This window comes from Xenopus laevis, chromosome 5L, assembly GCF_017654675.1.
Source record: "Xenopus laevis strain J_2021 chromosome 5L, Xenopus_laevis_v10.1, whole genome shotgun sequence".
Taxonomy (NCBI): Eukaryota; Metazoa; Chordata; class Amphibia; order Anura; family Pipidae; genus Xenopus; species Xenopus laevis.
Window position 1 is genome coordinate 160,189,559 of NC_054379.1, and position 23,029 is coordinate 160,212,587.

The 23,029-nt window shown below is 40.8% G+C and overlaps 1 protein-coding gene across 4 annotated transcripts; it reads right to left on the minus strand.

The window, feature by feature from the left end:
* Positions 1–2,015: 2,015 nt before the first annotated feature.
* Positions 2,016–22,040, minus strand: LOC108717228 (cytochrome P450 2K6). 4 transcript variants are annotated; one of them, XM_018264090.2, is made up of 11 exons: positions 21,960–22,040; positions 18,534–18,659; positions 11,110–11,306; positions 9,700–9,862; positions 8,285–8,434; positions 7,838–7,998; positions 6,569–6,745; positions 5,741–5,882; positions 5,294–5,478; positions 3,654–3,795; positions 2,016–2,560 (listed from the first exon to the last, which is right to left on the minus strand). In XM_018264090.2, exons 3-11 carry the CDS (start codon positions 11,290–11,292, stop codon positions 2,382–2,384), a joined length of 1,482 nt encoding a protein of 493 aa, XP_018119579.1. In that variant the 5' UTR covers positions 11,293–11,306; positions 18,534–18,659; positions 21,960–22,040; the 3' UTR covers positions 2,016–2,381. The 4 variants fall into 4 exon arrangements, with proteins under 4 accessions (XP_018119579.1, XP_041419527.1, XP_018119580.1 ...); XM_041563593.1 differs by lacking the exon at positions 21,960–22,040 and adding an exon at positions 20,262–20,349; XM_018264091.2 differs by lacking the exon at positions 21,960–22,040 and adding an exon at positions 20,004–20,228.
* Between the last annotated feature and the right edge of the window lie 989 nt (positions 22,041–23,029).

Here is a 23,029-nt window from a genome sequence, read left to right on the forward strand (position 1 = left end):
AAATGGGCCACCTAATTAGAGTAATTACAAATGAGTGTGGTGTGCAAGTTCCTTGCTATTCATTTGATACCTTTTTCTCCTAAATTCTCAATTTATTAAACCTTGATTTTTTCTGGTCTAGTTTTTTAGGGGAAAAACTAATTTTTCATGGAAAAATAAAAACTCTATTTTTTTTTAAATTTATTATACCCCAAAGCTGCTAAAAATCAGAATCCAAAACTACTCCATTTCAAACCTGTTGAGGTCATGTAGTAATCAATGGCAAATGTACACAATTATATTTTTTTTGCAAAAACGTCACAAATTCGAGTTATACTTTCAAAAGCTCTAATATTTGGTATTTATTAAGCACAAAAAACTTGAATATAAAACGTTAGTATCTAAAAGCTTACAGGGGTTATTTACTAATTTTTTTCTGGTTGCTCTTTTTGGGGAAAAACTAAATTTTTTAGTAGAAAAAGAACCTCACATTTTTCTAGATTTATTATACCCCGATGCTGCAAAAAGCGCAAATCCACCATCTCAGACATGTTGAGGTCCTCTATAATCAATGGGAGAGGCACCTATCTCAATTTTAAGTTTTCGTTGTCTGCGCTGGATTTTGCCAGAAAATCTGACTTTTCCTGGGTTTTTGGGCAAAAACTTGAAAAAAATCAAGAGATTCTGGAGAAAAGCCAGAAAAAATTAAGCATTTTTGGTTTTTGTTCAATTTTATGGGTCATTTTTATTAATAAATAAGGTCAAATCGAGCATGGGAGTTTGGTTGTGGTTTTATTTAATAAAATTTGAGATAAATTTAGTTTTAGTAAATGAACCCCTATGAGTTCATGTAGAAGTGAATGGGAATTGTCCTAGACAAAATTCAAGCCATTTTTTAAATTGGAGATTTTCAAGTCTTTTGAGGTTTGAGGTTGTAAAATCACAAATTTGAGTTCACCAGCTTGTAAACTCACAAATTCTAGTTTTTGAGCTGATAAACTCAATAGTTTTTTTTAATAAATAAGCATTCAAGTTTTTTTTAAATTGTGAGTTTATTTGAAGTAGAAAGAAAACAGTGTTATAACCACAACAGCATGCGATTCTTTTGGTGCAACTGTACTGCACCTGTTGACACACCATGAGACCCCTGGTATGGTTGCCATGTTTATGTGGGGGTAGCGCTGAGGTTCCCTTCCTCAGTGTCAATAGTTACACTTGCATAGGAATTTTACTAAGTTTTAATATACTGTATATGTGCCAACCCCAATCAAAACAAATGAAAAATCATGAAAAATGCTCCGCTGGTTAGTACCCAGGTGTGTTTTCATATAGAGACATCTGGCCCACCGCAGAAGGTAATGTCTGTTCATGCTGAGAAAACTATTAACATATATAAACTTATTTATGAATTACTAGCGCTCTACTAATTTCTGCATGTTGCTGAATCATTTCACAATTTGCACCCTGCTCCTTTATTGTCTCTGTTATATAATCTTTCTCGCTGTTGTTTGTGTAAGGCTTTAACTTGTTGCACAAAGGTCAGGCGTTAGCCAGATACATGTACTGACATGTCTAAATGTGAGATCAGAATTCAGGTTGTATGGACCCCTACACACAGACAGATGCCCAGAGCAGTCCAACCTGAAGCCTGTGAGTGGGGCCAATTCATTAACTTGTTTTTTGGGCTACTTCGACCATCGAATGGGCTACTTCGACCTTTGACTACGACTACGACTTCGAATCGAAGGATTCGAACTAAAAATCGTTCGACTATTCGACAGTCGAGGTACTGTCTCTTTAAGAAAAAACTTCGACCCCCTAGTTCGCCACCTAAAAGCTAAAAAAACTGTTAGCCTATGGGGAAGGTCCCCATAGGCTTGGCTAAGTTTTTTGGTCGAAGGATAATCCTAGTATTTGCGCAAAATCCTTCGACTTCGATATTCGAAGTCGAAGGATTTTCATTCCGAGTCGAATATCGAGGGTTAATTAACCCTCGATATTCGACCCTTGGTGAATTTGCCCCCATATGTTGGAATTCACTATTTGATAAATATGATTCTAAAATCCCATAGGAAAGATTAGAAAGTGGGTGATTTTTTCTGTAGTAAACATCAATCTCACATTTTGATAAATTTTCCCCTTAGTGTTTAAATACAGTCCTTATTTTTGCCTGTGGAACTAGGGTACATTTTAACTTTTCAAATGTCCCTCTTTCATAACTAGAAATCATTTTTCATTGAACATTCAGATGTTTTAGTCAACAGCCCCAAACACTCCTTGTCATGCCCAAATATTCCCGCAAACAAATCCAAACCCTACCCATCCAGACTGTTGAACCAAAAGTCCAAAATAGAACTCAAGATACCAAAGTACTGAATATTCAGTTGGTCAACATGCTAGCCTCAGGTACGAGACAAAGCACAAACAGTATGGGGCTTAGGGGGCGTAGTTCCACCAACAGCAGGTGTGAGATCAAGTTCCTGCCCAGGAGACGCCTGGAATGTGAAGTTCTGCAGGAGCCTTGTGAAGAACAGGAAGAGTTCCATTCTAGCCAACGTCTCTCCAGCACAACTTCTGCGACCTAATTTAAAGGAACAGCAGATATTGGAGGCATGTAATGATAGACATAAACAGAATTAAATACCATGTGACTAAAAAATATAAATTCTCACTTAAAAACCTAATAATGTGTAGTGCTATAGTAAATTGAGTGCACCTTACTCTACTATAAGCTTCACTCCCAGTACATATGCTCCAGATGAAACCTTAAAACCTTAGGGAGTGAGTCTTCGCATCGATGTGGAAGCAGGGTGTAGTGCAACTGTAACTCTATTCAGGGTGCAAATAATTGGGCGCCAGTGGTTCTTATAACTTAACCATAGAACAGATTTATTGAGCACAATATACAATCCAGTGGAGTGTACATAAATAGAACATTTGCAGGATCATACATTACAATGAATAGGCAGTACTCACAACACCTTTGGTCAGTATGATTCTCCTCAGAGATAGGAACAATACATGCAGCTTTGAGGAGGTACACCCAGTTTTCAGCCTTTTCCCTAAGTGGAACCTGAGGGGAATTTAGCTACCCTAGGTCTGTACACTTAGTCCCTACTTCTGGGCAATGAGTACCCTGAGATCTTAATCCCACTACAATCCTCGTAGGAGCCTCAAACTGCTCAGCTAAATAATCTGACTGACTGTCACTCCTAGAGTGATCTATAAGGGTGAGTAGCCTATTCTTACAAGACCTGACCTGTCTAGGTTCCACTCGAGCTCTGCCTCCTGCACCGGCTAGACCCAGCACACGATGGACCCTGAAAGCATGGCTTCAGAGCCTTTTATACTCTAGCACAGTGCCATCTGCTGGTCACTGTGAGAAACAACAAGGGCGTAGCTTAGAGCAGGAAGAGCAAAAAGTACCCCTCCCAACTGTATTTTAGGACCCAGTTAGGCGTCTATAACACTGAGGGACTGCCTGACAATAATACTAGGGGTGGCTATTTTACACATCCCTACAAATGTTTATTAGACTGTCCATTGGATTGTGAACTTATATCGTGCATTTTTAAGAATGTAATTGTGTATACCATGTATATGATTAGTGATAGCCAAATTCTTACTAACAGAGCTTGCATTCAAACTGCAGAAGCACGCGCAACCTTCAGTACCTGCTGAGAAGGGAAGGAACGCCTCGTTTTTCACAAAATGTCCTTCTGAGTTGAGGAAATGTTGAGGGTAAAATTCATACGGCTTCTCAAAGTATTTCTCATCTCTCAGTACAGATGCCAGCAATGGGATGACAAAGGTGCCCTAAAAAGATGTAAATTGTGGATTGTAACATTTTTATAGTTTTAACTTAAAGGATAAAAAAGAAAAAAAGTTTTTTTCCTTTTGAGTCCCCAAAAATAGCAGAGGCAAATAAGTATGCAGGGCATTACCTATGGAATGAATATTGGTTAGGAAAGGTGGGAAGTGTTGTAATAACATTGTTTAATGTGCAACAGCAACTCCTCTCCATGGGGCAAATTTAAAGGGTGAAATGGCCATCGCTAACAAAAACTCGCCAAAATGACACTTTGCAGGGACATTGGCAGTTTACTAAAAGACATAGAGGACAATTCGCTAGCGAAAGAGCTCAGCGCTAACAAAGTTTCACACCCTTTTGCCAGGCAAATTTTCGTTCAGTCGAATGAGCGTTACTCCACAAATTCATCAAAGTGCGAAATTTCCACTATGTTACCCTTTTCGTCAGATTCTGCTTAGCCAGGTTATACCTGGCGAACTGATAAGATGAAGCTACAGTACATCCTCAACAAACTTATGTCAGTGGCATCATATACTTATGTTTTTTTTTACCATTTGAAGGTCATGCCACATTTGTTTGGGGGGGGGGGATCATGTCTAGGGCACTAGAGGATCTCTTTTGTCTTTATTTTGCTGCTTTGGACATTTGTAATAATAAGTGGCCTTCAAGCATTTGCACCAACACATGTTCCCACCAACAGCCCCTGCATTTCACAAAATCTACAATAGTTTGCAGCCTTGTATGGCTCTGTTTACTGTATTAGACTACTCTGTGGACCACGTAATCCCACCCTACAAGACTCTACAATAAACATGGGATTTGGACAATCCACAAGGTCAACCACAAAAAGGGATTTTTTAATGCTCTGCCTCATTGTTTCCTAGTTACAGGGCAGCCATCAGGGGGGGACAGGGGGGAGAGTTGTAGGGGGCCAGAGAGTAAGGGGGCCCGTCCACGCCACACTTACTTGATTAGCCGGGCCCCCCATCTTTCTGAGAGCTGCTGACTTCGGGAAGGCATGGACGTGTAAGGGGCTCTGGCCACCAATTTTGGCCACCAATTTTTTTTTCTCATGTGGGGTCCTAGCCACCAATATTTTTAATGGGGGGGCCCTGGTCACAAATGTTTTTTTATGGGGGGCCCTGACCACCAATATCTTTTTATTTTTTATTAACATGTGGGAACCGTAGCCATCAATATTTTTTTTGTTTTTTTACTGTGTGGTGGGGAGGGTGGACCTGTAGGTGGGGCTTGCGGTGGGCATAGACCAGGGGGCCCAGAAAATTTTGTCGTATGGGGCCCTGCGATTTCTGATGGCGGTCCTGCCTAGATATTATGAGGTTTATTACATACATGCCATAGATTTGTGCAGTAGCAATATGTTGGGAAAGACTGCAAGCTCCTAGAGCTAGCCCCTTCGGACATGCATGCATGCAGGGGTATCATGAGAATAATTCCATAAAACAATATGTTATAGTAAAAAATGTGCACAGAAGTATTTACTTTGGGTAGGAAATATCCCCTGAAAGTGACATCCTGTGCGGTTGCGTGGGGACCATTCATTGGAGTGATGTTAGCAAATCTCTGGATTTCATGAAGTACAGCATCAGTATAGGACATATCTTTTCTGTGCTCTGCTCTAGGCTCAGCTGAGCCAATCACTTTCTCAATTTCATCTTGGACCTTCTCTGGTGCCAATATAGGGTGAAAAATATGGATGTGGTTACCATTCATGTACTTGCAGGAACACAAAGGAAAGTATCTTGTAACAAACATAGTAACAATAATTATTTATTTGCCAAGTTCAGTTCTTCCAAAATTCCCTGAAAAATTAAGAAGCACTGTATAAAAGCAAATAGGCATTCACCCCAGATCTCATGCTAAGTATTGTTCAGTTTGGCCCCACTGTAACACAATGAAGGCAATTTGCTAGTTACATTGCTTTCTTACTTTGGATTTCTGGATATTTCATCATTAACAGAAGTCCCCATCTCAGAGTCGTTGAAGTTGTCTCCATGCCGGCAGCAAATAAATCAAACACGAGCAACGTCAGATTGTCATCGTGGAAATATTCTCTGGAATTCGTTTTTTCCTACAGCATGTAGAACAGATACATTAATGCTATGACAAATGAAAATAAAAATCTTCACTTTGAGTTGTAAATTAATTCAGCCAAGTCTTATCTAAACGAATGACCATCATATCACATTTGGGGCCCCTAAAAGAGCTTTGTTGATTGATGGCACCATGGTTGGTCTGACAAAACAAAGAACCAGACTGACTAATGACCATGATGAGCATGTGTATGACATTACTGTCACTGTGAAAGAGAATGAAGCTGTACTATGGCATAGACTGTAAACCATTGTCATCAGGGGCATCATTGTCTACTGTATTGGTTTATTTATGAGTTGTAAATGAGATTTTATGGGGCATATTTATCAAAAAGTGACATTAGAGATCACCACAGTCCACTAGTGTGAAATTCTGCCACTCTCCATTTATTTCTATGGGATTTTTGAAAGTGTATTTATCAATGGGTGAAAGTGAAAGTTTACCCTTTGATAAATATACCCCTATATGTCTTGTTTTTGTAAGTTGCACAGAAGAATATGTTTTGTAACTGTAAACATTGCTTGACTAAAGCTTCAGAAAGCTGAAACCTCAATGGTGCTCAATGGGTGAGATGATTCCTACACATCTTTAGGAGACTATTCATATCCTTTTCATCAGTTCTACAGGATAATGGCTATACATGCAGAGTAAAGTCTACTGTACCTCCTGTTGCTTGGAAAGGAATGCATCAATCAGGTTTCTCTGGTCATTTATGTCCAACTCAGCCTTTTGTTTTGAAAAAGTCTCTCTAATAAATTCCATCAGTTCCTGTGCGTTATTGTAAATGGTTTTGTGGCAGCCGGGTACCCAACGCATTATAGAGGGGTAAGTGTTGTAGAGCTTGTAAAATATAAACCATGAACAGAGATTATTATTATTATTAGTATTAGCCTTAATGCAGTTGCACAGCCCTTTTATAGAGATTGTTCATCATTCACATGAGCCCCTGCGCCAGCGGTGCTTATAATGTGGGCCCACATTAACAAATGCATTCATTGGAATTCAACATTATGTACTTGTTATTGTTGATACTACAGTATTTATAATCTGAACAGGGTTCTTAGTCTTAACATTTTACGTTATACCCTTGGAGGGGGGGGTGTAATATATAAGACACTTGCGAATGTGAATGTTATCAGTAATCTGATCTGGTTTATTGCTTGGCCAGTAGGTGGCAGTGTTTAAAAGTATAAAAGGGAGAGCACACGTGTTCAGGGCTCTCTTTTCCTGGATCCCACCCTGCAGGTAGGTGGGTACAGGAGTGGGTCTGAGCCGGTGACAGACCCTGGTTAGGGTAAGTTTTACTTTGCAAGTAGTGCTAAACATTCGGAAAGACGCCATTTTAAATAACGCTTGTGACTATTGATAACACTCCCCCTTTAGTCCTTAACTCAAAGACTCTGTGACTGGACCATCCCTAGTCCGGGCCCATGTCCCCTTACTGAACAAAAGTGTTTTGCTCCCGCAAGCAAAATGTTTTTTTGCACATCTGTTCACACATGCTTGTGCACTTTCGTGCTCTCATTTGCGCGTGTGTTTGTGCCTGACTGGCCTGGCCCCTGCAAGGCAGCTCCTGAACTTGTGTGTCTGAATGTGCCACTCCACTAATGGGTAAATGAGCCCTTTCATGTTATTGGGGAAAATATTCTATATTTTGGGTGTTTTTCTTTAATTTGCGTTGTTCAATTCATGGGAGCCATTTTAATGAGTATATTCATTTGAATACTTAAGAAATAGTCTGGGCCATATCATGGGAATTTAAGGCTATTTCAGCATTACAAAGCAATCACTTCTGATCTAATCATCATAAATGGCAGTGCCCTTGTGTAAAGGGGCAAAATACAGTTGTCTAAATCCGTAGCTCAATGCCATTTAACATTGATTGATAAGCAATCACATAATACTGAACTTATATATACAGTAGAAGCTTACCATGGCTTTTGGGCTTGCCATGAGCCGAATGTTTTCATTCACTAATTTCAGGAGTCTCAGCAACGTTGGATTTTCATAATGAAACCGATGACTAAGTAAAATGGAGGCAATTATGTTGGCTACAGCGGCGTTCATTATCATAGTGTTGTCAAAAGGCTGTCCTTGAAGGTAAACAAACGCAAGGACATGTCAGTACAATTCTGTTTCTTTTTTTTAACTATGAACATTTTTTGCAGATTTCAAGATATTGTATTTATTATGACTAAATGAACTTTAGGAGCCTCTGTGGGTTTGTATGGGCTCCCACAATGGTCACATTAGCCATTAATTCTCTGTTGTGATCACCCCATAATTGGTCAGGTTCATTGAATTATTGTATTGACTTGTACGTTGGTTTAGCAATTTGACCAGTCATTGTGTTGAATTTGACCAACAAACCATACTAACCTTTGTAGGAGTTAATTGTTTGTACTAAATGATCACATTCTTCATTGATCTTGTTCTCAATGCTCTTCTTCCCCATTCCAAAATCTCTAAGTGATGAAAGAGCAAAGCGTCTCATGACTCTCCAGTTCTCACCATTAGAAAAGAAAACACCTTTGCCGAAATAAAAACCATTGTTAGTCCATAAAATATATGTTTAATGCATTTTCATAGCCTTCTATATAATAAATGTATGGCCTATTGCAATCAAGGTCTTCAGTTGAATGGACCTGCTCTAGATTAGGAAACAACATCCTCAATCTAGGAGGATGCTTAAGTGTCCAATGGGAACTTTTTTTTGAGTTCCAGTTCTCACCACTGGAAAAGAAAACACCTTTGCAGAAATAAAACATTTTTAAGTCCTTAAGCCTCAATCTCACAAGAGTTTCTAATAGGAATTATGTTTTATGCATTTGTGATCTCTCTTTCTGTTCTACTGTGTAAACTCCTCAAGCTTGGTCACCCATCATTCTCCGTCGAATTCAAGTTCCGACATTTACAATGGAGACAAAAAGTGCACTGTACAGTATGTTGGAAATGGACCATCCTGAGCACTTTACAAGGGCAGAATGATACCCTACAAAGGTAGGCTCCTTAAATAGAGGACCATATTTTGTTGACTTTAAAGGAGAAGGAAAGCTATGGAGGCATTTTATTGCCAATAGATTAGCTGCAATAGTGCAAGCTAGAATGCTATATTTATTCTGTAGAATGTTTTACCATACCTGAGTAAAAAGCTCTAGAAACTCTCTGTTTGTTTAGGATAGGAGCTGCAGTATTAATATGGTGTGACATCACTTCCTGCCTGAGTCTCTCCCTGCTCTGGGCTCAGATTACAGTAGAAAAGGGAGGGGAGTGGGGAAGAGGAGCAAACTGAGCATGCTCTTGCCCAGGGCAATGAGGTTTAAGCTGAAAGCAGGAAGTCTGATACAGAAGCCCATGAGTACACAATAGAAGGAAAGAAATGCAGTGTTTCTTTTGACAGGGGACTCAGAGCAGCACTACTTTAGGGGTTTACTGGTATATTTAGATGGACCTTTCTGATAAGGCTTACTTAGTTTTAACCTTTCCTTCTCCTTTAACTGCTACAGACTGGCTGTATTATTCACAGGTTCTCCCAGATCCTTCCGTATCAAGCATTCGTTACTCACTGTACAAGCTATCTTACAAGGATTCAGATGTAAATAATTTGCTATTAGCAAGTCAGATGAATTGCTTTAAGTGCTTGCTTCCAAGTTATTAACTACTTTTCTATCGAACCCATTTTTATTCTTGAACTCATTGTCTTCTTCTTTGTGTCATATGTGCCAACGAGAAAAACAAATAGCAATGTTTGCAGCAGTGACCAATTCATATTAATCAGATCTGAAATTTCTTACCGTGGCCCTTGACTACGTCATCAAACAAAGGCAAGGGAGGTCGGTCAGCAAAGTCATCAGGATAATTGACAAGGGCATCTTTAACTGTATCATAGCCACACAGTACAACCATCTTTGTTGTTCCTAGCTGCACGCTAAATACCGAGCCATACTTCTTAGATACCTGAAATTTAAAATAAAACTTGACATCACACATGTATAATAGTAAACATTTATATTTAGAGTTAGATACTTTTTGTTGTGTAGGTAGATCACAGTGGACTAGATCATTGGTTTCCAAACCAGTGACTCAACAACAACTTCTGCTTTTATAATACAAACCAAGTACCACATATGGCAGAAGTTATCAGCTTAGAGGGTGATTCATGATCTCATTGGCTCCCCAAAACCTCACTTCTAATGAATATAAATAAAAAAAAAATCCATATGTGAAAGCTCTATGTGGTGGCCTGTAAAAAAGCAATAAAAAGTCACAGATTTGTGCACATCCCCTTTCATTTTTGGGGTGAGCACACCCAAAACCTCCATCTTCCACTCGAAATGTCAGACTAAAATGTTCTACAGGTGCCTTTGTCTCATTTGAAAGTAGTATCAGAAGGTAAACAATATTAATTAGAAAAAAAACTGTATTCATAGCCCCACACATGACCCCTCAACCCCTGCTTGTAGCCCATAAATATAGAGTTAATAAAAAGAAACCAACTACCTGAGCATACGTGCTTTATTATGTTGAATAACCCCACTCCCTGAAAAAAAGCTATACAACAGAGAAAGTTTCTCTTTATTTATGCTCTTAGGTGCTATCATTAGATTCAAGCAAGGGCCCATCTGGCGGGAAACTGAAATATTTTCCCTGTGATTGGCTGCTCGCATATTTGCATTGCAGCCAGTCAGAAAGAGTTACAAACTCCTCCTCTGGCTGCAAAGGGTTGTTATTTTATTGTAACTGCACTTTATAAAAAAATAAAACTTTACAATGTATATACAGTAATAAAATATTTTTATTTTGTAAGGCAATGGCTTAAAGGAGACAAGACCTATACAGGTATGGGATCCGTTATCCGGAGACCCGTTATCCAGAAAGCTCTAAATTATGGAAAGGCCGTTTCCCATAGACTCCATTATAATCAAATGATCCAGATTTTAAAAAAATGATTTCCTTTTTCTCTGTAATAATAAAACAGTAACTTGTACTTGATCCCAACTAATATATAATTAATCCTTATTGGAAGCAAAACCAGCCTATTGGTCTATTTAATGTTTACGTGATTTTCTAGTAGACTTAAGGTGTGGAGATCCAAATTACAGAAAGATCCATTATCCAGAAAACCCCAGGTCCCGAGCATTCTGGATAACAGGTCCCATACCTGTACTGTAATAATTCCAGCATTTCACCAGAAGACAATTTACCTCTAGCAATGTTTTGTAGGGTTGTTTTACATCCATAAGGTGCATATTCCCAATGAATGGTAGGGTTCTTGGACCAGGAGGGAAATTTTGGTAAACATTCTTTTTCTTGCCAAACAAAACAAATCCCAGAAAAAGGCAAATAAAGGCTGAGAGGAGTATTGTCATTGGATCACCGGCCAACATGGCTCCAGTTTGACCTGCAGTAAAAATGTATAGAATAAGGAATTATTATGACATTTCATAAATATATTACATATCAGCTCAGATATTATAAAACTTGCAGCCTTGTGGGGACCAGGAGCGTTCGATTCTTGAACTGCTTTCGCCACTGCATTGTGTATTATATTGGTCGTGGCCAGCAGTGCACATCCCATATGAAATAGAAGTGCTCCTGGTCAGTATCAGAACAGTGTTGGGTCAAGAGAACAACTAGATTTATCACTTTAGTGCTGTCAGGTGCAAGTGAGCACTGCATGCTATAATCAGCTGGAAAGTATGGGTGTCCCTAGCACCTTGTGTTCCTCAATGTTCTCCAACTCGCACAATAAAAATAAACAAAATTTAATAACAATGAATATACAGAAAACAATTCAAAACATATATAACATATTAATGTAGGGACCCATAGGTTTGATGAGTCCCTATGGCTTTAAATCCCTACATTTCTTAATTTCTCTATTTACTGGGCAAAATGTATCCATTTACATATCTTTATCATTGGCCCAAAGGCCAAAGGTATGATCACTTCCTGCCACACTTTAATAGAGTGTTTGGTTAGGGGTGTGTCTGTGGAACCAGACGGATGTGCTCCGGGGAGTCTGGGATTAACAAGGCCCCAGTAAAGCTGTGCTGCCCTAAAGGGTCAACATTTTTAGTGAAAGTCGGGGAGCAGGGATCCCGTGAACGAGGCTTAGCCAATGACAGGTTAACTATTGTAATGTCACTTTCTAGGGAAGTCAGATAGAGAGGTTGGAGTTCTCCAACAAGTATTGATAGCCAGGGGTGCTTCGCCAATGAGGCAAGTTGAGGCTGTCGCCTCAGGCGGCAGCGCCCCACTAGGTACCAGGGGGAGCAAAAATGCTTATCCTGGTACTTTAAGAGCGAATTTCCGGGGGAGGGGGGGGCAGCAGCAACTGCTGCTGCCTCAGGCAGCAGAGGGGCCAGGATTGCCCCTGTTGAAATCAGGGAGTAGCTCTCCCCTAGACTCTACTTTGCCTAAAGACCACAATCCGGATCCCATTAATCCCCCTAGGGAACACCCTTACAATTCCCTAGCAGTGAAAACAAGTAGAAAGAAGTACAACATCCCTCCACTACTTCAGAGGTAATTCAATAACTCAAATGCACTCAATTAATGTCCTAATGAATTGACTGCAGTACAACATATTGGATCATTTAATTGTAAAATAAAATGAATTCCCTTGTTTTATATGATATTAAATATGATATTAAAACAAGTGAATCCTTTAAATTGAACATGAATTCATACAACTTATTTGACTTAATTAAAGTGCTCTGTGCCAATGATTTACCTTCATGTGAAGTTACACAGGTGAATATATAAATACCCCACCCTTTAATAAAGTGCTCAGTGCCAATGACTTAGCTTAAAATGTAATAATCAATTATAGCAGTTCATGAGAGAACCAGTGAATCACGAAGGCAATAATTCATCAAATTAGAAACCCAATCATTATACAATGACTAAAACTAGATCCAATTACAATTAAAAAGTCAAATTCATGAAAATACTAATATTAAAAAAGGTGGGAAAGGAAACGGGAATAGAGGTGGAGCTGTACCGGTTGCTACAAGCTGATTTGGATTCTGTCTAAGCCAGGGCCGGAACTAGGGGTAGACAGAAGAGGAGCGTGCCTAGGGTGCAAAGATAGAGGGATGCCAGGCACATACCTCTTCTGCCGCCTTCCCCTAGCTCAGACCCTTGCGTCTTCCATCACTTGCAGCTTCTCTTGTCTCTTTGCGCCTGCCTGTGCTCTTCCAGGCTCTCATCCGTGCACACACACACTTGTGCTCGGGCTCTTGAGTTCCCCATAGCCGGCAACTACTCCTCTGTGTGCTCGTGTGCAGTTCAGCACAGGCGCACACACTTGCACGCACTTCGCATGCATGATTGATTGGGGGGAATGTTGCCAGTTGGGTTGCCTAGAGCACCCGGCCAGCTTGGCCCGGCATTGGTCTAAGCCCTGGGACACCACACGAGGGAGAAGGCAGGACACAGAGGACCCTGGTCTTGATTTTAAAGTTCCCTAACTATTGTAGTAAAGGTGGCCGTAGAGGCACCGATAATATCGTACAAAACAATTTTTTGTACAATATTCGGTGCAGGTGTGGTGAGAACCCATGACTAAGTGCCCTAAGTGGGTACGAAATGCATAGGGTGGATTGATAAATAAAAATATTTCTTTAACTTATTCTTTCTGGTCCTATGGATTAGTTTGAGTGCCGGTCGGCCCAGCTTCTTCTTCAGATTCCTGGTGGGAGAGGAGCCAACTGATATCGGCAGAAGATTTGGATATCGGTTGGCTCATCAATCGGGCTGGTCAGAAAATTTTGAACAGGCGCCTTTGAGGGCACCCGAACATTGGCCATTTTAAGTGTTGAATGGTCAGATACAGGTAGAATTCTATTGTTTCTACCTGTATATCTGACTATTCAGCTCTACACGTGTGGATCGTAATTGTTACGTCAATGGCCACCTTAAAGGAGAACCAAACCCTTGCTACTAAAATCCCCTACACTACACAGATCCCCCTTCCTGCTCCCCACCTAAACTAGGTGGTACCTATGCTAAATGCCCCTAAGTATTTACTTACCCCTCAGTGCAGATTCAGGGCATCAGACTTCACGGCAGCGATCTTATTCTCTTCGTAATAGAACGGCACATCGGTGCATGCGCTGTTGGGGCAATTTTCTGTTTCGTGACGACTGCGCATGCGCCGAAAGTCACGAAAATTGCCGAAGCGCCGGAAGAAGACCAGAAGATTACCAAAGCAGCTGAAGATGGCGCCCGTGAACTCCGCTGGACAGAATGTTCACCGAGGGGTAAGTAAAGAGTGAGGGGCATTTATCAAAGGTACCACCAAAGCTGGGGGAGAGCAGGGGGGTTCATGTAGGGTAGGGAATTTAAATAGAAAGGGTTTGTTTCTCCTTTAAGAGACTACCTTTCCAATGAGACCACAAATCAACTTGCACTTTGGAAAGAATTAAGATTTGAAGGCAAAGGCCACACACTTAATTAGGCAGCTCCTGTAACCTATCCTAAAAGCGGTAAAAATTATATTATACAAAAGTGCAACATTGAAATCACACAAAGATCTGCCGGGGTTCCTCAGTACATGGGAAATCCCTGAAATCGCAATCCCGGATTGGCAAGAGATGTCACTGCCACAGTTGCCTCAAGGATCCCAGTGGCAAGAGGTACAGAAAAAGCGTAACAGGGCTCCCTCTTCTCATCCAGCGACACCAAAGAAGAGCAAAGAGGTACCTCCTCAAACCTGAATTCCTCTACGAAGCAGTTGCCGCCTCTTCTTTGTGGATTACAAAAGTTTTTTGCTTTGACTAGTTCAAGCAAAGTTTGCTTATGCGTTGGAAATTTTCTGCATGGGACCTCCCCGCAGTCTTTAGCCGTGCTATGGCTTCATGTCCACTCTAATCCCCCCACAGGAACAGTGTCCTTTTGTCACACTTTTGGACGCAGGGGACGTAAAGGGGACTCTATTTATCCCACCTGGACAAAGTTGTTGTCCCATAGGGAATTCTACATCCGGAATACTGGGATCCCCGGTTCCCCACCAATGTTGGTTGCTTATTTTTTTCTTTATTGTTCTACTTTTTTTTTTCTTCTTGTATTTCATACTTAATTTGAATTTGTTATTGCAGGCTTCGGGTAAGGGTGCTACATTTTACTGTTTGTATTTGATGCTGCAGAATTTTCAAAACGGTGTTATGGCTAAGGGAAGAGCTCTAATAGACCTGGGGGAAGCGGGATTCCCCACCCCTTTTACCATCCAATTATGCCACGGTTGATTTCGATGAACGTTAAGGGCCTCAACACACCTCGTAAACGCTATTTGGCCTTGAGAGAGGCTAAACGGCTTCGTGCAGACGTGGTCTTCTTACAGGAGACACACTTTTCCCAATTAAAAACGAATAAAATTTGTTCGAAACTCTACCCCCAGGTCTATTATGCTTCGGGTCAAACCAAAAAAGCGGGAGTGGCTATACTTTGTAACAAAAACATAACTTTCTCACCAATGGAGATCATTAGGGATCCTAGCGGGAGATTCTTGATCATTAAGGGCATTCTGGGAGGGGTGGAAATTATCTTAGCGAATGTCTATTGCCCCAATGTTAGTCAGAATAAATATCTCGAGAAGGTGTTAGCAAAATTGAATTTTGCCTCGGCTATACCGCTGATTTTGGCAGGGGATTTCAATATGGCCTGGTCGGCAATTAGGGATAGGACTAAATCCACGATCCCGGCAGAACATTTGGCCAAGACTTTTCGGAAACAGATTAGGTCTCAGAAACTGTACGACCCCTGGCGTATCCAACATCCAGTAGATAAAACGTATATGTTCTACTCCTGTCCCCATAAAACACATACTCGAATTGACTATATCTTCTTGAATCAGTCAGCTATGGGTCATGTTCATGTGACTAAGATACATCAGATCACTTGGTCTGATCATGCTCCCATTGAAATAGACATTCATTTAACCCCCATTAAGCCTAAGGTATTTTCATGGAGATTAAATGAAACGTTACTGAGTAATGATCAGATCAAAACGCACATAGGTGACTCCTTAAGGGACTACTTCTCAATTAACAAGGGGTCTGTCTCTTCTAGTGCTATACTTTGGGAGGCTCATAAAGCCGTGATTCGGGGTGAGTTCATAGCCCAAGCCACTAATCATAAAAAGACCGCTGCGGCCAAGAGAATAGAATTACTAGCAGCCCAGAAACGTGCTGAGACACAATTGTACAGCAGGCCCACCATCCCATTGCTAACTAAAGTTGTAAACTATAGAAATCAAATTAAACAATTGGACATAGCCCACGTGGAAAAATTGATGTCTTGGACTAAACATACATATTACGAGTTTGGGAATAAGGCCCACACACTACTGGCCAAGAAGCTGAAAAATCAGCAGTTGGCGAGGGGCATAATGTCTATTAGAAACAAACAGGGCCAACTGGAATATACCACAGAAAAGATAACTGACACCATTTATCAATACTATAAATCATTATACAACCTAGATCCCCACTCACGGGAAAATTTGACTCAGCTCAGGGAAACGCTTAAAAGAAAGATCAGTAAATGGCTTCCGCAAAATACGCTACCTTCTCTACAGGATAGGGATATCTCACCCCTTAACAGAGTAATTACCGACACCGAAATAGCGCAAATTATCCAAGATGCCCCTGGGAAAAAAACACCTGGACCAGATGGTTTTTCTTATGGTTATTATAAAACATTCAAGGATATCCTTCTCCCTCATCTGCAGGACTTATACAATGGTTTCCTGGCTGGTGACGGCATTCCCAAATCTATGGCTCTTTCTCATATTACTTTAATCCCCAAACCGGGGAAGGATCCCCTTGAATGCCCCAACTATAGGCCGATATCTTTAATTAATGTGGATTTAAAAATCTTTAGCAAGATACTGGCCAATAGATTGGCCCCCCTTATGCCCCGACTTATAGATGACGATCAGGTGGGCTTCATACTGGCTCGACAGGCAGGAGACAATACCAGGAGGACTATTGATCTGATAGACATTGTCAACAATGAACCCCAACCAACTCTACTTCTCAGTCTTGATGCCGAAAAGGCCTTCGACCGTCTTGATTGGAACTACATGATTTCTCTATTGGAACTTATGGGCTTTGGTGGGAGTTTCCTCAGGGCGGTCGAAGCCTTATATAATGTACCCACAGCTGCAGTTAAAGTGAATGGCTCCTTATCTAAGGAATTTCAGATTACCAACGGGACCCGACAGGGTTGCCCCCTTTCGCCCCTTCTATATGCCTTGTGCATAGAACCTTTGGCATTGGCTATAAGGACTAACCCTGATATTAAGGGAATTCAATTTCACCAAAAAACATACAAATTGTCCCTCTTTGCGGATGATGTCCTTTTAACGTTGACACAGCCATACACTTCCCTCCCAAATCTCCATAAAACACTTCAGGAATATGGTATTCTTTCTGGTTATCAGATAAATTCACATAAAACAGAAGCTCTGCCGCTCCATTTCCCTCCCCTTATGTTAAAAACACTCCAATTAAATTTTAATTATGCTTGGAAATTAGACTCTATTAAGTACTTGGGTATTAATATTACAAAAACATATGAGGGTTTATATGCAAGCAACTTTCCCCCCTTACGGGAGAGATCTTGACAAATGGAACCAGGGAACATTGTCTTGGTTTGGGAGGCTGGCCACGATAAAGATGAATGTGATGCCGCGATTGTTATATTTATTCGAGACGCTTCCCATACCAATACCTAATGCTGTATTGAACCGTATCCAATCTATGTTCACCAAATTTATTTGGGCCTCTCGTAAGCTTAGGATAGCCAAGGGGGTATTATTAAAATACACAACACAAGGGGGTCTCTCAGTCCCGGATGTTAGGAATTACTACAGGGCCTGCCAGCTTCGGCAGATAGTTCATTGGACGGCACTGAACCCTCCAAATAAATGGGCAGAATTGGAAGGCTTAGCGGTGCATCCCCTTCATTTAACTAACCTAATATGGGGTTCTGACCAGAAAATACAAAGAGTGTCGCGCTCACTACACACAATAGATTTCACGAGAAAAATATGGAAAGTGGTCCAATCACAACATGCGCTGCAGTCTGTAACCTCCCCACTGCGTGGTATACTTGGGAACCCGGGATTCTTGCCCGGCCAGAACTCAGACTTTAAAGGTATTTTTTCTGTCAAAACTCCAATTTTTTGGGTTAAAAAAAACCTAAACATTTTCAGTATTTTTTTTTTAAACTTGAAATTTTCAAGGTTTATTATACCCCGAATGAGGAAATAGCTTAAATCCGAAAATACTCCAGCCAAAACCTGTCAAGGTAATGTACTGTAGGAGTCAATGGCAGAGGTCACTTGAATCATATGAAGATGTTAATAGCATCCATGATTTTTTTTCTGTGGTTTTCGCTCAAAAACTTGATTAACTTAAGCTTTTTTTTTTTTGCCAAAAACTGGATTAATTCGAATATTCGGCTTCTTCACCCTGAATTTACTAATTCAAGTTTTTTTCCATTCAAGTTTTTTTTTTCTTAAATCAGAAAACATTGGAGTTGTGAGTTCTTTTCGAGGTATAAAAAAAACTTCACAGAGCTCTAAAACTCCACCTTTGATACCCCTGAAAGTAGTTACCTGTGTACTTTCCCTTTTAAAGTTGCTGAAGTCACAGGTAGGACTGGGAGCACTTCAGTTTATTTCCTCCCCGCAGCAGAGAATTCACAGCTCAGGCAGGATCAGGCAAGTCTGCAGCTCTTTGACCTACATGACAGTTGCAATACAATACACATTATAGATTTTTACATCACCCGCCTCCCACCAGACAAACACATACAGGTTTAAATATGTAAATTCATAGATCCCCATTCTACTTAATTGGCAGGGATCACCCCATAGGGGGCCACTTCTTCCTGGGCCACAAGTTGAAAAATACTCACCTGAACAATCCACAACTGTCACACGGGAGCAGCACTTTGTTCACCTGTTTACACTGTTCAGTTCAGCTGAGTTTATAAGTAATTTTGTAACCGGAGCTTCGGAGAGCTGCATTATCATTGGATGATTCCCTTATGGGCGGGGCTATGATTTCATATTCATTTAATATTCACTACAGATACTCACAGGGTATTATGGGTAATAACTAATGCCAAATAATTACATGAGCTGCAAATGTAACCAACTAATTATTCCCTCCAGCGTCTCTCATTAGTGTTTAGCAATTAGATGCAGTGTAATGTAGCGAACCTGTCGCTTACTTGGTTTTACATACAGTTTCAAAATTGGGGTCACTCAACCCAAACGGAGAGTTGGTGGTTCGGGTGTTGCGTCACGAACCCGTAGCTTGGGGAGAAAACGTTGCACCACTATTCCACTTTTAGGCGCACACTCCCGAACTCCTCCGAGGCGGTTAGGATCAAAAATCTTTATTCCACATAGAGTAATAAAACACCTTACACGTTTCGTGTGTGTCCACATGTAATCATAGGTTACACACGAAACGCGTAAGGTGTTTTGATACTCTATGTGAAATAAAGCATTAACCGGAGTTCGTGGAGTGCGCGCCTAAAGTGGGTAATAATAATTCATGATTTGACGTAGCACTGCCATTTCTCCTCTGATATCTGAACAGTATAAGGATCGTATATATTTCCTGTTGGCAAGAGTAAACCCAAGAGCTTAACTTTGATATATATCAGTGGTGTTAGTGGGTAATGTAACTGTAGGTATTTATAATTACATAGCAGTGCTGTACAGCAGAACAATACATTCAGAGAACAAACAGGGGTCAGTTTGATTTAGTTACTGAGCCACAACGTTTTTGGGTCAGGATTTTTGTCGGCAAAACCAGTAACGAAACTAATCGCTTCCACCCCCCACCCCTCTAGACACGCGGTTTCCTTACTGGCGCACTACGGCACGATCTCCGGCGGGCCCCTAATGGGAGTGGGGCCCAATCCCCTTGCTCCCCGATAGTTAAGCCACCGGCAAAAACTATTAGTCACGTTAAAAAAAGAAGTCAAAACTGCGACAATTCCAAATACAAAAATACTCCTGCTAAAATCTGCTAAAATCGCGTAGAAGTCAACGATAGATTCTCCTTCTCACCAGGTCATTCAGATTCTCTCCAGGTCATTCCAGCTGTAGTCTCAGTGTCACAGTCAGAGTTCTCTCTTCTCCCCTCACTTCACACAAACATTTCTTCTTACTCAGGCCTGGGAACCGGGGGCAATATCTCCCCCTCTGTCTCAGTCCCAGGGACAATCAGGGAGGTGTTGGTACATGGACTTTTTACTTGTAAATTATCTGGTGCCCCTTTTCATTTCTCACAAATTGCCTGGCCCAACAGATACAGATTCTACTCACACTGTTCTGCAATGGAATAAGGACGGGAGTCATTTCTCTGTTCCAGAGAGTTTGTAGACTAAAAGCAGAACGTCAGGAAATGATGAGAGTGTCGGGGTTGGTTGGAATGAACTGCTGAACTGACTACTGAAATAAACAGAGGAGTTTGGGAGGAGGAGGGGTGCTATAGGGGCACTAGAAGACAATAAGGAATCAGAAAAGAATTCTTGTGGAATGTGCAGTTGGCGGAAGGGAATAGAGAGCAGGAGGGGAATTAGATAGAAAAACCCTGGTGAAAATCAAGCAAAACCACCAGTCTAATGTAAGGTAAGGAGCAGGGAATTATAGTTGACTTACTGTACGTGTTGATTATTCTTTATTTAGAGTGGTGTGTGGTGCCAGTTATATACTCAAGGGGGTCATTTACTAAACTCTGAATTTATCTCATTATTTTATTAGAAATCCACGACCAAACTCCCATGCCCCGATTTGCTCTTATTTATTAATTAAAAAACGTGAATTAATCTGAATGGGAAAAACCCCGATAAAACCGAGCGAAAACCCGTATCGTCCAATTATACCTGAACCGGTCGACTTTTTTCCTGGTTTTTGCCCAAATGCCCAGAATTTTTCAGATTTCCGGGTTAAATCCAGCACAAACCACTATATCTTCAAATTGGGATAGGTGTATTTTCGGATTCTGGCTTTTTGCAGCATCGGGGTATAATAAATATCGGAAAAAAATTGGTTTTTTTTTTCGAGTTTTTGCCCCAAAAATTCAAGGTTTAGTAAATAACCCCTTCAGTGTAAAGAAGGGCACTAGGACTTCCATTGAATAGCTGTAATTATAATTATTTAGCTGTATTTGCTATTACTGTTTGGGGGTTATCTGTGCCAGTGTACCCTTAAAGAAGAAGGAAAGCTACTGAGGCAGATTATTGCCAATAGTGCCAGCCAGAACACTATACTGTATTTATGCTGTACAATGCTTTACCCTACCTGAGTAAACAGATCTAGAAGCTCTCTCTGTTTGTTTAGGATAGCAGCTGCCATATTAGCTTGTTGTGACATCACTTCCTGCCTGAGTCTCTCCCAGCTCACTTATAGCTCTGGGCTCAGATTACAGCAGGGAGCGGAGGAGGGAGGGAGAGAGAGAGGAACAAACTGAGCATGCTCAAGCCTTAGTCCTGGAGGTTTAAGCTGAAAACAGGAAATCTGATACAGAAGCCCATGAGACCTTTCTGATAAAGCTTACTTAATTGTAACCTTTCCTTCTCCTTTAAAAGGAGGGGCAGCAGTGCAAGGAGCATTCCCTGATGACAGGTCACATGACTCGAAAAGCGTGGGGAGCTGCTACAGAGATTCACCTAGAGCAGGAACAAGCTGCCTCCCCCACCCTGACTGTTTGCTGATAATACCAGTGAAAACTGTCAGTCCCTGAACTGCCGGCTGTCTGCTCACTGGGGGAAACAGCTGTTTGTCTGATAGACCTTAAAATCACACTTGTGAGTAGAATGTTTTAAGTATTTTATAACCATTAATAAGTGTTTTTAATAGGTATTTTTATAAACACTATTGCTATTTGTTCTGTTTACTGTTTATTTAGTATTTGGGGGGTTTGTGTCAGACTGGTGGGTGCAGAGCTCACCAGGGGCCCCCACAAACCCCTACAGAGGCCGCCGCCACCCCCTCCCCCAACTGGGCATAAATGAGACCTACCTAAAGCGCGGGGAGGGAGATCAGTGGCCTGGAGGAGCTCCGGTGAGGTTTGGGTCTGGGTCGTGGGGCCCAAGAGCCCAGTTCGACCCTGTGTCTCATTAGGGCTGAACTGACTTTTAAAGGGAGGTCCCCCTGCCAGGATGTTAAAGCGGTTATTCACCTTTAGATTAGCTTTTAGTATGATGTAAAGAGTGATATTCTGAGACAATTGGCAATTGGTTTTCATTTTTTATTATTTGTGTTTTTTGAGTTATTTCACTTTTTATTCAGCAACTCTCCAGTTTGCAATTTCAGCCATCTGGTTGCTAGGGTCCAAACTGCCCTAGCAACCATGCATTGATTTGAATAAGAGACTGGAATATGAATAGGAGAGGGACTGAATAGAAAGACAAGTAATAAAAAAGTAGCAATAACAATAAATGTGTAGCCTAACAGAGCATTTGTTTTTTAGATGGGGTCAGTGACCCCCATTTGAAAACTGGAAAGATTCAAAAGGAAAAAGGCAATTAATTAAAAAAACTAAAAAAATGAAGGTCAGTTTCAAAGTTGCTTACAATTGACCATTCTCTAACATACTAAAAGTTAACTTAAAGGTGAACAACCACCCCTTTTATATAAAGACAGTGCTGGAAACAGTACAACTAGGGGTCACTATATAGGAATCAAGCTCATTATATGTTATTGCCTTTTCCCCCTTTTGCTGCATAAAAGACACAGGGGTCCGTTTACTAAAGCTCGGTAAAAATATGCGCACAAAATATAGACACATTAATCGCCAAATATTTTTTCTCCAGTTTACTAACCTGCGGTAAATATAAATTTGCAAATTTTCCTGCGCAAGAATATGTGTTCGCCAGTCATCGCATTATCTGAAAATAACGCTACCTGCACATTAACGGGCGGTTAACTAAACAGCAAAATGTGTGAAAGACAAAATTTACGCCAGAATATTCGCAAAATGTTACCGCCATATATATAGTGGCAGTAAATTAATTTTTTCCTTCAGAAAATTTGCAAGGGAACTGGAAATATCCTATCATACTTTTTTTTACCCATCATTCTTTGCGGTT